Genomic DNA, 17357 nt, shown 5'->3' on the forward strand with positions numbered 1-17357 from the left:
CTGTTTGAACAACTTTAAAGTAGAAATTATCTATAAAACTTTAAAAAATTAGCTGAAGAGAGTGGCTTGACACGGCTGTACAGCAATGCGGCAAACGATATCTGAGGTAACAAGGAGCAGAGCATTTTGGGTAGGACCTTGGTTTGAGAGTTTTTGGCTGAAGCGAGCTTGATATTTGGCCAGCTCGGTTCAGAGGACGGAAACGATAATCCATCAGTAAGGAATGAATGAAGATTAACAACATCAGATCTAACTTTTCAGCATTGTAATCTCGATTTTCCGTTGTTCAATGAAATGGCCATTCAGGAATTAGAAATAGATCCATATATATAAAATGTTTATTATACCTCTCAACCGCTGTGCAAAAATTCTGGGCAAAGCTAAACATTTTGGGGGAATAAATTGCCAAAATTCATGATAAATTTTTAAGTATTACTCATACAGTTAGAAATTTGTTAGAAAAGCAGATTTTGCATTTGCAAGGATTTTCTGGAGGATATGAAGTCAGACACTCTGTCATTATTTCACGTCAATTCTCATTAGAAAACCTCAAATTTTAAGAGACCACTAAACACCGTCAAAGTAAAAAATCTAGACATACATTAAAATTCTAGACAGCTGTAAGATATGATGTGTGTGTCATATTATAAAGCCCTCTAATGTCAAATTCCTAACCATGGAATATATTTTACATGTCAAGAGCAGCTCTATATCAATAAAATCTGTGGCTCCTAAACCTGTAAGAAATACTGATTTTACCTTATAGATAATAGCCTTATAAGCTATCATCATAAAAAGACAGATTTCCTTCTGTAAAATGTGACCCAGGACACACACGCGCACACGCACGCATGCACGCACACACACACACACACACACACACACACACACAGTCGTACACTAACAGCTTTCAAAAACTGATGCAAGACTAAAACAAATAAACTAGAAATAGTAAACCAGAAATAGTGTCATTATCTGAGTGTATAATTTTATAACTTATGTTTACCCATGCTCTACTCTTGGATTTAAATATTTAACCTGAAGATGAGCCACTTTCATGAAATAATCTAATGGCACACAACTCTGAAAAAGCAGATCTGACAGTAAGATTATTAATACTGCAGTTCTTGCCATTACTACTTGATTCTGTGCTCTTCTGGAAGCCTCTGCAAGTACTTACCGACTTGTGTCTTCGTTTTTTATTTTTTTTCTTGTGCTTTTTTGATTTTCTGTTGCTACGTTCTAAAATTAATGAAACGGTTATTAAAAATTAATACTGGTGTAAAATAACACACATTGTATTCTATGTTCTTTCAGAAATCTTGACTCTTACCAGACTCTCCACTGGAGGAATGCTCAGATACCGACCGAGATTCAGATCCTTTTTTCTTCTTTGACTGATAATCATCCTCTTCTGATTCGGACTCCTGAAATATTTGAAAATTAGTAGCTAGAAAGGGAAATTGTGTACCTACCGTATGCTTCGATTTCCCAGTGCATCTTCACTATTCATATTTCCTTGAAATAGGGCCAGAAACCTTAGGACCCCATGTGAAGGGTAACTATTATAGCATTCCTAGGCTGTAGCTGGAGATGGTGACAACATGAAGCTGGCAGGCAATCAATGACTATGGTGTTGACCTCCAATAGCAAGCGGCATCCCTCATCAGTACCACCCCACCAAACTCCCAAAGGGTGGGAGGTAAACATCAAAGAAAGAAAAGAAAAGAAAAAGAATGAAGGCATTATCCAGAGAGATAGATACAGGCTATAGCAAATGAGGAATTTGCTCCATTCCTTCAAGGAGCTCATTCCAGGTGATTCTGCCAGACAGGAAGGGAAATGATGGGTTAGTAGGAAGGGGTAAGGAATACATACAGCAAGCAAAAGATCTCTTAACAGAGCAAAAGGAAACAGCAGTGATCCATCCCATAAAACATAATAAAGCACCACAAAATAAATATTTCATTTTAAGTTTGCTGAATTAAAAAAAAAAACAAAAGGCTATTACATAGGAACTTACAGAAAATGCAGATCTTTGAGAACATCTTAGTTAGCAGACCCTTATTATTCTCCTGACAGGCGTTCTAAAGAAGTTCACCTTAAAAAGTCTTCCAAAACCAACCTAACAGTCAATGACTGACCCCTTGGAAGGGCCTGATCAGCTCTTTTTCATTACTCACCAGAGAGAAGCTCTGACAAAGAAACAAGGAAGGTCAAGATGATAGATAAAATTAGAAGCAGTCCTGCAATCATCCAAGATGGATCAAGAGTGAGAATACAGACCTGCTGGCTGAAATGTATTTTAAATACATAGAGTTAAGGTAGGCTTCTAATTATAAACTATCCTTTTCAAGACTATTTTAGCCAGCAGGTCCTTGCTTTTTGAAAGACTCAACAGCAGTTATAAAGTTAAGTGTAGTACAGTAATTCCAGTGAGTTAGGATAGCTCTGTCAAAGCAAGTTTAGAACTGACTGTGCACACTGTACTATTTAATAATAGTAAAATACCTGGTAACAGCAGTATACATTCTGCAATAAACACATTCCTCTATCAAGTAACATCAATCATAGCTTCCTACCCATCCAAAGAGTGGAAATGGATAGAAATCACCCTCTTTCCTCCTCTTATAATCTGAAGGTGACACAAAAGGACAGCTATAAGACTGTCTGCTAAATATGTGCTAGATCTAACCACATGAAGCTGTGTTACTGAAAGAGCAATCACAAGCTCTTTACGCAGTACTTAGAAGAGTTATCCATTCTATTAGGTTTACTACTAACAACCTAGTAAAAAGACATCATTAGTTAGGGCACATTTAATCACCACTACCAGAAATTGTTTACAATTTGTGCAAACAACAGACTAACCCACTGGGATATGATACAAGGCTTCTTGTTCCAAAGATCTGAACAACAGAGACAGCTACTAAAATAGCAAAAACTTTCAAAGGCTGTGAGCAGGCATATAGTCTCTAATATGAAAGCATATTCAAACTCCAAGCAACAATATTCCTCAGAGCCTCCCTCTGCCTGGCACGAACATGAACACCTGTGACTACAAGACCTTGGATTGCTTCTAAAACCATCTGTGGACCTACAAAGCTGATATAATTATACATGTGTGTGTGTGTGTATGCATGTATCTATACAAATATACACATATACAGACACACACACACACACATATATATATATATATATATATATATATATATATATATATATATATATATATGTGTGTGTGTGTAATTTTTTTTTGCACTTGCCCTAAGTATCTCAGTGCTATTTAACAGTTCTGTGCTGCATTAACTGATTTGGTTGAATTTATCACTGTTTTTTAGCCTGCACTTGTTAAAGCACCACCATCTGTTTGTTACTGTACAGCTCTTAGGTTTTAACAGTATTTTGTTTATGTCCTAACCTCCTCTAATCCTGCAAAATCTGTTCTGAATTTGGCCAAGTATTTCTAAGGTTTGCAAAGTGTTTCTGTGTTTGCAGAAGTTCTCCTATGTCTGTGCACTTTCTGTACTTGTGAACATTTTTCAGGGTTTGTGAACTTATTTCCAAGGCTTCGTGATAATACAGGAGTTCGGCCTTTTGTTATAAAGCATTTGTTACTGCACTTGAGCTCAAAACCAGTTCATTTTACATTAAGAGAGGTTTATTCTGTCCTCTACTGGAGCCGAGGACTGATTCAATTCATCCGAGTTGGGAAATGCTGGTGAAAGTCTTATTGTGTGTTTATCTGACTGGACTGAGGGCTTAACTGTGTAAAAGTTTTTCATCCTGCTGGTATAAAAGCCTCACGTTTGTGCACTGCACAAATGCTGTTACGTGTGCCTCGGATACAAGAAAACCTCTCCAGTTTAAAATCCTCTACAAGAAACGTTCTCCATAGTCACCCACTGTTCATAGCTGATTGAAAAGCTGCCAGTTTGTGCAGAGGGTAGCACCACTGCAGGTCATCTAATAGCATACTACTAAACACACAGACATTTAAGTTACTCTCCCCTACTCCTTTCCATCTACTAAGGATCTGGTATAATGGACAGATGCTTTCCTGCCATGTCTGTTTCTGTCCCAGTGAATATGGACGTCCTGAGGCAGAGTAGTAATTACATTGTTGTCCGTGAACATGAGGCAATTTTAGAACAAACAGTGTGTGAGAGATGCAGATACATAATATCAATGGAGAAAAAAGATCTAACATACGCATACCAGGTTGTCAGCATTACACCTAAGACACTCACTACCAGAACTAAGGAACAAACACACAGATCCACATATGCAGAGGTAAGTCACTTGTAATCTACCCAAACCTCCAAGACCTAAAAGAATCGCTCAGTGGCCCTGCACGCGCGCGCACACATAGGTTCATAGGTTGGTACTGGGCTATCTGCCCGAAGGCATATATTAGCCCAGCCACGTTGTGCAGTATTCACCGCCCCTTTAGTAGTTCCCTAGACCCTTGCACTAGCAGCTAGTACCCTTGGCCCCTATCTAGTAGTGCTGTTGGTGTGATCCCCAGTGTGAACTTTCTGTTACCCATCCACTCATCAAGGTTCCTCTTGAAGAGTGATAGTGAGGGGCTCTCTGTCTTATGTAGATTGGGACCCTGTTCCATAGTAAGGGAAGTCTCTGCGAAGGGAATCTATCCTTCCAGCATGTTCTATTCATTGTTGTGTTGAGGTTTATATCCCTAGAGCGTGTAGCTCGAGTAGATTTGGTTTTGCTAAGATGGAGCATGTTCAACAATTCTGGGTTGGACATGGCTCTGTACGTTAGACAGGGATCGCCTCTGAGAAAGTGGTATGCAACAGAGAACAGTCTTAGCTTTTTCAATCGTGCATAGGGCAACTGTTTGAGGCCAGTAATCCTCTTGGTTAGGTGCCTTTGTGGTCTCTCCAGCTGCTGGAGATGTCTACCCAGGTACATTCCAATTGGTGCATTGTACTCAGTAATGGGTCTGATGAGGGAAGAGCCCTTCCTTAGATCTTGATGCGAACCCTTTCGTGATCAGATGGGTCACATAGAAGGATTTTCTAACCACTTTGGCAACATGGTTATCAAAGGAAAGCAGACTATCTACTTGGGTCCCTAGATCCCATATTTCTTCTTCAGATTTCTATGTTGTAGTTTGCGGTTACTCTGTTTTTTCCAAAGGGGATTACTACGCATTTTTTTGCATTTAGCTTGAGACCATGGCTTTGACACCATGCATCAGTCTCATTTAGGCCCTTCTGGGGGATCTCCATGTTGGCCGGAGACTCTATTATAGCACCCAGTTTGCGGTCGTCCGCAAACTTAGTCAGCCACAGCCCTTCCGTGCTTGCCTGTACTTCTGAGAAGTATATGCCAAACAGGAGGGGCCCCAAGATAGAGCCCTGAGGCACACCACTCGTTACTGGTCTGGATTCGGACATAGATCCCGCTACTCTTACTTTATGGGATCTGTCTGAGAGCCAGTTTGCGATCCATCTTGTGACGTAAGGGTTTATGCCCAGGCTGGTGAGCTTATCAATAATACCTGAATGGGGAATGGTAAGCCGTGTGTACCTCCTTTCCCTTATCTATAGCCTGAGTGACTGTCTCAAAGAAATCCACCAGGTTCAGGAGGCATGATCTGCCCTTGACAAAGCCGAACTGTGTGAGGTCCAGTGACTGGAGGTTCCCAATCTCTCCATTTATGAGTTCCATAATGATTCGCTCCATAGCCTTACAGATCAGACTGGTCAGGCGTATTGGTCGGTAGTTCCCAGGGTCAGTTGTGGCCCCACCCTTGTGTAGCGGGACCACAACTGCCGTGCACCATTCTATGGGCACATATCCTGTGGAGAGGCTGAGACTGAACAGGAGTATTAAGATGCGGGGTTAATTCCTTTTGGAGCTCACGTATGACACAGCCTGGGACACCATCTGGTCCCATGGAGGCAGTGTTTTTAGCTTTAGATAGAGCCTTGTTAACCAACGTATCAGTAATAATTGGACTTACACAATCCCCTAGAATGGTAATAGGCCCTGTAGGTGATGGGGGGGGGGGGGGGTTTGCACTGAACCTGTCAGCCAAGATGCTGGCAATATAAAAAAAGTTGGTACTACAAGTGCTCACACCAAACCAAGAAAAATAAAAGAGCACAGCGTTGCGAGTCCACAATCTTAGTTTAATATAAAAATAATAAAACAAACAGGTTAAGCGCTTTCATCAATAAGTATGACTTCTTCAGAACAAACTGCCATTGTGAATTATACATTTAAATACAAGTTGCTGGTCTGCCATTGGTTCTAAACCAACCAATTCCATTCATGGGAAGAGGACATACTAAAATATACAAGCAAGAATTAATTTCAATAAAATAAATAATTTCATCATAAATGACCATGCCCACATAACATAACCTTAAAATAGTACAAAATTAGTAAAAGAATACTACCACAAAAACACTTAGTTGCAACAAGCATTATAGACATTACTAGATTTGATTTGCCTTCTCTTTGAGAATTGGCATTATAGTAATATGCTCATTGAGCCCAGGTGGATAATCAGCAGCTAGTCTTAACTGCCACAATAACTCTTTTTTGTATAATGCATTTTGCCAATCCCCACCCCTTATTTCAACAGTTACAAATTCAAGTATGCCAAACTTGAAGCATAGATAACCATCACATATAATGCTATGCTTATATAAAGCATTAGTATCTTTTTTATTTTTTATATCATAGAGATGCTCATATATTCTAGTTTTGAACATTCTCTCTGTTTTACCTACATAGAAGGAGGAACAGGTGCTGCAGATGGCTATATAAACTAGCTTATTGGAACAACTACCACTTTTTAAGAAAACATGACTTTTGTTTTTATTGTCAAGGGAGATAGAAGAATCTTGCAATATATATATATGAATAGGAACACCTCCCACATGGTCTACTTCTACATCTTTTATCATGTTTAGTACTACAACTACTACCTGTCTCTAATAAAGACATAGAAGTTATGTTCTTACCATAACGTTCCATGTTAGTTGTCTTCTTCTCGCCTTCTTCTTGCTGGATGGGTTCGGAGCCGACCTCGGCCCGACTGCCACTCTAAAGCTCGAGAGTTGGTTCCACCGGCTCGAGGCTCCCCTTATATCCCACAATGCTAGGCGAGAGTTACCTCAGATCTCGTTTGTAAGCTAACCCCAGCTTATGATAGTAACAATATAAAACAGAACAGCTATAACAGAGTCCACCTCTAACAACAGGAAGAAGAAGGGTGACCTACATCCTGAAACAAGAAATATGCATAATAGCATATAGCTAAGAAAGAGGTGGTAGAAAGAGAGGTCACGATCACAACTCCTCTAGGTCTGTCCAGGCCAGGGGGAAGGAGGGTGGGACGCAAGAAGAAGGCGAGAAGAAGACAACTAACATGGAACGTTATGGTAAGAACATAACTTCTATATGTTAAGTTGTCTATCTCGCCTTCATTCTTGCTGGATGGGACCAGCTTCTAGCACCTTGTCCCGGGTGGCCTAACGGAACAGACTCCTGAGAACAGTGGAACCAAAATTAGCTCTATGCCTAGAAGCTAAATCCAACTTATAATGGGAAATAAAAGTGTGAGGAGTAGCCCAAGTAGCCGCTGCACAAATGGTGTCAATAGGCAGTCTGTCTTGGAAGGCTAGAGAAGTAGCCAAAGCTCTGGTGGAATGGGCTTTAGGTTTATTAGGCAGTTTTTGGTGTCTAATCTCATAAACAAGGGTAATCAGAGATGTCAGCCATCTGGATAAGGATACCTTTGAAACTGGAAGTCCCTTTCTGCTTTCAGCATAGGAGACAAACAGCTGATCAGATTTTCTGAATAGTTTCGTCCTGTCCAAGTAGTACCTTAATTGACGATGAACATCCAGGTAGTGTAATTTTGTTCAGACCTACTTGAACACTCGCGGAGAAAGAGAGGGAGGGCAATGCATTGGTTTAGATTTGATGTTGAAACCGCGTTAGGCAAAAACGACGGGTTAGTTAAGGAAACTCTGTCCTTATGGAACACAAGGTAAGGAGAACGACAACTGAGTGCTTGAAGTTCTGAAATTCTTCTAGCTGATGTGATAGCCACCAGAAAGAGAGTTTTCCATGATAATAACTTTAAGGAACATGAAGCTGCAGGTTCGAAAGGGGAAAGAATCAAAGAAGCAAGAACTAAATTTAGGTCCCAAGGAGAAGGAGGATTTCTTACAGGAGGTCTGAGAAGAAAAACTCCTTTCAAAAAGGCTTTGCAGAGTTTGTGGGACATTAGGGCGGATTCAGAAATACCCACATGGAAATTAGAAATAGCTGCCAATTGAACCTTAAGAGTAGATGGAGATGAACCTGCATGGAAGAGTTCAGCAAGAAAATCGAGGACTAGTTGGATGGAAGCGGTGAAAGGATCTATGTCCTTTCCTTGTGCCCAACATGAAAATCGTTTCCACTTACTCAAATAAATCTTTCGAGTGGAAGATTTATGAAGCTATCAAAATATCTCTAACAGAGTGAGATAATTGAGGAAGCCTGGCTACGGTTGGAAGTGGAGGAACCAAGCAGTGAGGTTCAGAGAGGGAGGAGCGATGAAACTGACCCGACTGATGGATCAAAAGATCTGGAACTAGGTCCAGATTCCACGGTCGCTCCAAAAGAAATCGATGCAGAAAGGGGAACCACACTTGTCGAGGCCAGTAAGGAGCAATGAGGATCAATGAGGCCTTCTGAGCGATAGCTTTCTGTATTACTTGAGAGATCAGTGGGAAAGGAGGAAATGCATACAGAAGTCCCGGGCCAAACTTGGACTAGCGTCCCTGCTGGGTTGGCCTGGTAAAGGGAATAGAGTGAAGTATTCTCTGCACTTGCTGTTTTGGGGAGTAGCAAAAGATCGCAGCAAGGCTGACCCCACTTGAGAAAAATCTCTCTCACTACAGAGTCTTTCAGAGACCACTCGTGAGGCATGAGAATAGCTCTGCTCAACTTGTCCGATGTGATTGGACTTCCGGGATGTATCAGAAAACGCTGAGAAGAAATCGCCCATTGCCACAGTCTGAGTGCTTCTCGACACAGGGGTATGATCTGGTTCCGCCTTGTTTGTTGATGTACCACACTACAGACATATTGTCTGTCTGGATTGCAATCGTTCCCAAGGGAAGAGAGTGTTGAAGGGCTTGCAACGCTAAAAGCACTGCTCTCATCTCCAGAACATTTATGTGCAAGTGGCATTCGTTTGGTTGCCATGTGCCCTGGACTGTCCTGCCCTGATAATGCCCCCCACCCGATCAGGAGGCATCCGTTGTCAGAGTAGCAACCGGAGGAGGTGGAACAAATGGTCTCCCCAACAGGAGCTGGGGAAGACATCCACCACATGAGATGCTTTTGCACGCTTCGTGATCATAATGGTGTGAGACATTGGAAGTTCCTGGTATGACCATTGAGAAAAGAGCATCCACTGAAGGATCCGCATGTGGTATCTGGCCAATGGAAGGAGGGTATGGCGCTGCCATGATTCCCAACACCTTTAGAACTAACCTGGCTTTGGCTCTGTTGTTGTTGAGAAGTAGTGATACCAATTTTTGAATGTCTGATATCCTTTGGTTCGTTAGTGTTGCAGACATGTTTACAGTATCTAATTTGCCTATGTAGGTAATAGTAGGCGACAAAACAGACTTTTCGCAATTTATTGAGATACCCAGTTTTTGACAGACGAAAAGTGTAATCTCTGGCCATCAGAAGGAGATGCTTGGTGGGAGCTGTGAGGAGCCAGTCGTCCAAATATGGAAACACCTGGAATCCTTGTCGTCTCAGGTGAGAAGCTACCACTGCCATGCATTTGGTAAACACCGGGGCAGTGGTGAGACCAAAGGGCAGGGCCCTGAATTGAAAATGACTGGTTCCCAGCCTGAAGCGGAGGAATCTTCTGGAGCGTCTGTTCATTTTATGTGATAGTACGCGTCCTGAAGGTCTATAGAGCACATCCAGTTTCCTTTTCCCAATAGGGGAAGAATGGATTGCAGCGTGACCATCCGAAATCTTGTTTTCTTGACCGATCTGTTCAAGATACTGAGATCCAAAATTGGTCTCCAGTCCCCTGTTTTCTTTGGAACTAAAAGAACCTTGAGTAGATTCCGGATCCTAGTTGGTCTGCTGGCACTGGCTGAATAGCTCTTTTTGCAAGCAGTTTTGAAATTTCCAAAGCTGCTATATCCCTTTGAGCGGATGGAACATCTGGAAGGGATTTTTTGACCGACTTGGAAAGCGAAGAAAGGAATAGAATAACCTTCGAAATGATGGACTGTACCCATTTGTCTTTGTCAAGGATAGCCAGGCTTCTGGGTACAGTGACAATCTTCCCTGACTGCCTCCGAAGATGGGCAGCCGCGCAACACCTCAGGGATGCTGAAAGGGCTTATCGGAAGCGATTGCCCTGGTTCTGCGGACCCCTCTGCCTCTAGGGCGGCGTCTACCATTGTTGTTCCCCTCTGCCTCTGGCGGGAACCGACTCTGTCGCCAGGCGAAGTCCCTTGAGATTGTTTACGGAACCACATCTTTCCCCTTCTGACCTTTGGGGTAAGGCCTCGAAGGAGTGGAAAACGGACTCGACGGCAGAAAGGGTCTTGCCATCCGTCTCGCACCTAGTCAGGGTTTCTTTCACTTGTGGACCAAAAAGAGATGATCCATCAAAGGGGAGTTTGTGAAAGACGCCTTGAAAGGTTCCATAAAATTGCATAGCCGCATTCAGGCGTGCCTACGTAAGGCTACCCCTGTTCCTTGCTCGCTCCATCGGCCGCATAAGAGAGGAGGCGATGGAGGAGTTGGAAATAGAATTAAGGATAGCCAGCTGCGTGTTCATTTTTCTTGAAACCCGCAGCTGTAGGGTCCTAAGCATTTCACTCGCTTCTTTGATCAAGTCCCTTTGAAGACGAGTGAAATGGCACAGGTAATTCAGCGAACGCATAGTAAATGTCGCTGAGGAGAACATCCGCTTCCGTACCTATCCATGGACCTAGATTCCTTGTTAGGTGGATGGACAGGCACTGAAGGATCAGCCAGTTCCTTCTTTGTGGCGGCAGCTACCACCATAGCATCCACAGAGACTCCTTTTGATAAAAATTCCTTGTCTGCTGGAGCTGTGATGAATTTGGAGGGTCTCCTGGGAGTGGGGTCCACTGAATCAGGAGCCGTCCATGCCTTTTAGCAACCACCTGCATGAGGGGGTCAAGGGGGACAGCCAGGAGGTGGAACGACGAGAGCCAAACGCCTCAAGATACACAGATTCCTCCTCCGAAGGGTTGAGGGGCCAATTTCCCTCTGTTTAAGGATCTCCAGAATGTCTGCAAATGAGACATCTTCAGAAGGGGAACGGGGAACCCTCAGAATCATCCAGATCTGTGTCGGACGTGATAGACTCAGGTGAGTCAATGTGCTTCCTCTTGCACTTCCTCTTCCGAGGGGCTCTTCTGCCAAATCAGGAGAGGCCTCGAAGAAAATCCCACAGGGGCTCCTGAGGAGTTGGCTCTCTGCGGTCCGGGATGAGGGAGTGAGTCGACTTACCCTGAGGCAGCATAGAGGGAGGGGCTGACGGAGCCGACTGTGGAGTAGAGCCAGGCTCTAACACACTCCGCATGACCTCAAGCACCCCTGTCAGGCAGAGCCAGAGGTCCCGCCCGAGGAGCTAAAGACCCCTCGGCACCGACAGTGATGGCTCCGAGGCGATGTCGGAGCCGAACTCACCAGCGCCAGCACCGAGGGAGAGGGGGTCGGACAAGGGTCCGATGCCACTCACCCCTCGAGCCGACGAGGGAAGTCCGGCGCCGAGATTCCTCCATGGAAGAAAACGGAGCCGACGGAGCCGAAGACAATTGTCTCGGCTCCGAGGTGACCACAGTCTCGGTTCCGACACGACCCGGCTCCGAGCTCAAGAGAGTCGAAGGAGGAAGGAGTTGATGGACGGGACAGGCACCGACTGATGAGTCGGGCTCTGAAGCATCTGGGCCAGTGCCTCAGACTTGAGTAGTCGACTTACCACCCTCTGAAGGTCATGATCAGACAACCTCGATGACCTAGAGGAATGAGACCTTTGGCTCCGTTCAGACAGCAGGGGAGATCCTGGAGCCAATGAACGGAGCCGGTGACCTAGACCTCTTTCTGGTTGTCGGCTCAAGATCTTGTCGGAGCCGACACGGTACTCGATAACCTCGGCCCGGCCGAGCCGAGGAGCCACAGAAACTGTGGACTGAGTCTTATCGGCTCCAGCCGAGCCGATAAAGGCAAAGGTTGAACAACCTGAGGTCTCGGCTCAGAAGCGGAGCAAGACCTCGATGCCTTGGAGGGCTTCCCTGTTGAGACAGACAGGGAATCCTCAGGCTTCAACAAGCCTCTCAATATGAGCTTGTTTTTCTTTCCTGCAGGACCCTGGGGCTGAAGCCATGGCAGACAGCACAGGAGTCCTGCAGGTGCAAAGGCCCCAGACAATAGACACAAGAAGTGTGAGCGTCTGTCAGAGACATTTTCTGACAGCACGCATCACACTTCTTGAATCGAGACCTTTGCTTCTTTAGACATAGCCTAACTGGTGAACACAAACACACACTCAAACACACCAGTTATACCCTGTCAAAATAACAACTATATTAAAAATATAGTAAAATTAAGTACAACAAACAGTAGTACACTACACAAACACTCCTAGGGAAGGGAAGGCCAGCCCAAGGGAAGAACTAAAAGTTCTTTGACAAGAAACGGGAAGAAAATAGGTTCGGGATAGAGTTTAATAAACTACACTAATTTAGGAATAATTAAACTAAAAAGGGGAAACAAGAGTAACTTTTATAGAAAAAGCTAAAACTTACCAGGAACCGGTAGAATAACCAACCTCGAAGCTGTAGCGGCAAACGAGATCTGAGGTAACTCTCGCCTAGCATTGTGGGATATAGGGGAGCCTCGAGGTGGAACCAACTCTCGAGCTTTAGAGAGGTCGGCCCAACCCATCCAGCAAGAATGAAGGCGAGATAGACAACTTAACATTTAAGGTTAAACCCCACTTTCGTAGAAAAAAATGGGTTTGTCACCCAAAGTATGAAAAACATCAGTATTGGTTTTAAAAACGTTCCAATTTCTTATCAAAATTCCTTTGACCTGGGAATATAGAGGATTGTAGTGCACTACACATGCTTGCTGAAAATTGGGAACAGACTGCAATATTGTCTCTGTAGATTTTTGTTGCATGTTATCCCCACCAGTGCCCAATAAAGGTACATAAATATTACCCCATTTATCTAGAACATCCATAAGTATAGGCTCAATGAAGTCACTTGGGTACCCTCTTTCTAGAAACATGTCCCTCAAATTTCCAAATTCTGCTATAACATCATCTCTCACAGCTGTCATCCTAGCAATTCTTATGGCTTGACCCTTTATGATACTTTTCTTCTGGTAAATAAGGTGATGGCTGGTGTAATGCAAGTAGTTATTACAAAATGTGTTTTTACGGTAGATTTTGGAGATAAAACCATTATGATCTTTGATAATCTTATTATCTAAAAAATTAATTTCCTGTTCATCAACCTGATGTGTAAACTTCAAATAATCTGTAGTTGAATTTAAGTACTGAACAAATTCTATTATTTTTTCTTTACTTCCTTTCCATAAAATAAAAATATCATCCAAAAATCTGCCATAGTAGGTGACATTAGTAAAAAACAACTCATTCTGGAAAACATACTTGTGTTCCCATCCCAAAAGGACTAGGTTCGCATATAGGGGGGCGCAAGCTGCCCCCATAGCCACTCCCTTAAGCTGCTGAAAATATTCGCCTTCAAAGAATATGTAATGGTTTTCCAATGTAATACTCATTAGTTCACATAAGCAAATTTTCATCAGTAGTCAAAGAAGAATACTTGAAAAGCACCTCCTCAAATAGACAGAAGCCTTCTTTTTTTGGAATACAGGAAAAAAGTTCCTGCACATCTATAGTGAGGAAAGAAGTATCTACTGACCATAAGTCTTTACTAATCTGTTCTAAAAAATTCCATGAATCCTTTAGTAAATGGGGGAATTTATTCATAATATGCTTTAGTTTCTTGTCCACATAGACTGCTATATTATGGGTTTTAGAACCAGCGGCTGCTACAATAGGTCTAAATGGTGGTTTCTTTAGACTTTTATGCACCTTAGGTATTCCAAAAATCACTGGAATTTTTGGATATTTATTAAACAGGAAATCATAATCATCACTGGAAATTCTCTTAGCCATTAAATATTCATAAAGATAACTGTCTATTCTGCTATTTGAAATATTTATCTCATTTTTGGAACATAAAGAGTAGTTGTCTGTTATAAATAAAATACTTTGCATGTCATTAATGTAGTCTTCTGACCTATATAAAACAACTCCACCACCCTTGTCTGGAGTCATAATTCTTATACCCTTGTCATCCTTTAAATAGTTTAATAAACTTTTCTCATTATAAGTTAAGTTGTTGAATAATCTTCTTTTCTCTGCCCAAACTTTATACAAGTCATCTTTTACTAACTTTTCATAAGCAGCAACCAGAGGGTGCAAAGGAGGATTAAAGGTGCTACTTCTTTTAAGAGTATCTTTTAACACAACACTAGGGGACTTCCCTGAAAACAAGATGCTCAAATTTAATTTTCTTAAATATAACTGCAAATCAACCATTACTCCAGCTATGTCCGGTATTTTAGTTGGAACAAATTTGAAGCCCTTTGAAAATAAAGAAAAAAGATCTGTTGTAATGGGAGTATCAGAATAATTATATATGTTAAAACCATTGAAACTGTATTGGATGTTATCAAAACATTCTATGTCAGTTCCAGGACCTTTCACTTGACATATTCCTGATTTTACTGCATTGTCCTGTTGTAAGTTTTGTACACACCCTGTCTGCGATTTGCTATTCTCTTTGAGCGTCTGGGAAGCAGAAAATCCTGAAAATCAACAAAATATTCAGGGTCTAGTTCCCCACTGCCCATTTCAAAATTGCAGTTATTGTTGGGTGCTGCCCTGTTATTCCCATCACTTTTAACCTTTCCACGTTCTCCTTCCTGAAAAACTAAATTTTCAGTAGGATATACTTTATGGGCTTGATACTGTTTAACATCTCTATCCAACTTTTTGATTTTTTTTCTTAAAGATACCATCACATTTTTGGTCTACCCTACTAATAACTTTATAATACAGTTTTTCATACTGTTCAAACAGCAAATCAGTGACAATTTTTTCATTTAATACATTTACTTCATCACATAACCTAGTTTGCATTACCTCATAAAAGGAAACAGTATTGTCTAATAGTTCCAAACCCCATTTGTTGAACATGTCAGTATATATCTTGACAATATCAGCATCATAATATATTCCATAAGGAAATTTAAAAACTCTTAATCCCTGTGGAACTATTTCTCTTTTAATACATTCATTTAAATAACACACTTCCATTTGACACATTTTTAGTTTAAACAATTTCCTCTCAAAGGTATAAACCATGTCTCTTAATGATTCAAAATTGTATTGTCCAGTTTTCCTATTAACAGATGCTTCATTACTCCTTTGTGGACTTGCACCAGAAAAAACAAAATGCTTATGAAGTAGGTTACCAAAATGTTCATGATTTTTATAAGTTACAGCTTCTTTACAGTTACATGACTCACAGTTTCGGTTAGAATTCGAAAATTCCTTTCTTCCAGTAACCTTACTACTGGTACACAAGTTGTTACCATTTAAAAACTTGCTATTGGTATTAGTATGAACAGTACCTTTAGGCAAACCTTCCTTGCGACAGGTTTTCTTCATATTAGGGAAGTCAAATGATGCAGGTTCGATGTTTCCTTCAAACTGTACCACACAATTACTTTGTTGTCCATTATTACAACGAACAGGCTCCTGTACATCACTTAATTCGATAAAACTGTTAGCGTTGCAAGGAGAACGCCTTCTCTCACCACCATTATGAATTTGTGCTGCAGTGATGACGTCATCAGTTTTCTTAAAGCGGCAGGAAGAATTAGAACCATCAAAACGAAAAGCATTACCAGCAACAGCTCCATCGCCCTTTTTAGAGCCATCCAAAGCAACATCACAGCCCAAATCTTTTTTACTAGGCTGTGTGAAGAGTTCTATAAGCCCAGTAAGCTCTCCCTTCAGTTCAGCCACATCCTTCTTCAAGGAAATAATATCAGCCTGACCTGAATCCACAATCCATTTTTTCTACGAAGGTGGGGTTTAACCTTAAGTCTTTATCAGAGACAGGTAGTAGTTGTAGTACTAAACATGATAAAAGATGTGGAAGTAGACCATGTGGGAGGTGTTCCTATTGTTAATATATATTGCAAGATTCTTCTACCTACCTTGACAATAAAAACAAAAGTCATGTTTTCTTAAAAAGTGGTAGTTGTTGTTCCAATAAGCTAGTTTATATAGCCATCTGCAGCACCTGTTCCTCCTATGTAGGTAAAACAGAGAGAATGTTCAAAACTAGAATATATGAGCATCTCTATGATATAAAAAATAAAAAAGATACTAATGCTTTATATAAGCATAGCATTATATGTGATGGTTATCTATGCTTCATGTTTGGCGTACTTGAATTTGTAACTGTTGAAATAAGGGGTGGGGATTGGCAAAATGCATTATACAAAAAAGAGTTATTGTGGCAGTTAAGACTAGCTGCTGATTATCCACCTGGGCTCAATGAGCATATTACTATAATGCCAATTCTCAAAGAGAAGGCAAATCAAATCTAGTAATGTCTATAATGCTTGTTGCAACTAAGTGTTTTTGTGGTAGTATTCTTGTACTAATTTTGTACTATTTTAAGGTTATGTTATGTGGACATGGTCATTTATGATGAAATTATTTATTTTATTGAAATTAATTCTTGCTTGTATACTTTAGTATGTCCTCTTCCCATAAATGGAATTGGTTGGTTTAGAACCAATGGGAGACCAGCAAGATGTTGGCAATGTCAGAAGGCTCAGTGTATTTTGTTCCATTTTGTACTAGCTCAGAACAGACCTGAGCGTTGCCATTTAGGTTTTTGACGTAGCCATAGAAGGCCTTATGGTTATCCTTGGCAACTTTCATTTCAAAATTAGCTTTAGTTGACTTGATGAAGGCCCTCAATTTCTTACTAATGCTGATCAGGGATGATTTTTCTACTTGAGATTTAGCCCTTTTTTGTATAAGTCTCCTCCTTTTATTGTAAAGTTTGCTTATGGCCGGTGTCCACCAGACTGGTTTCTTCTTGCTTGAGAAAGGAGTCTTGGTTTTATTTGGGATAGCACGGTCCATGCAATCCTGAAGATGCAAATAGAGTGCCTGGTGTATGATTCTG

The 17357-nt window shown here is 41.5% G+C and overlaps 1 protein-coding gene across 3 annotated transcripts in view; it reads right to left on the bottom strand.

The window, feature by feature from the left end:
• The window catches only part of PRPF40A (pre-mRNA processing factor 40 homolog A), a 3102395-nt gene that overhangs the window by 1094663 nt on the left and 1990375 nt on the right, over positions 1-17357 (bottom strand). For 2 of the 3 annotated variants that reach the window (XM_044074903.1, XM_044074904.1), the window contains exons 23-24: positions 1334-1427; positions 1181-1242 (exon numbers count right to left, since the gene is read on the bottom strand). The exons of the other annotated variant lie outside the window; for it this stretch is intronic. In XM_044074903.1, the coding sequence (XP_043930838.1) occupies positions 1181-1242; positions 1334-1427 (156 nt within the window). The remainder of the gene's footprint in view (positions 1-1180; positions 1243-1333; positions 1428-17357) is intronic. 3 annotated transcript variants of the gene reach the window in all.

Source organism: Protopterus annectens, chromosome 6.part0 (genome assembly GCF_019279795.1).
Source record: "Protopterus annectens isolate FY-2018-M chromosome 6.part0, PAN1.0, whole genome shotgun sequence".
In the NCBI taxonomy this organism is placed as follows: domain Eukaryota; kingdom Metazoa; phylum Chordata; order Ceratodontiformes; family Protopteridae; genus Protopterus; species Protopterus annectens.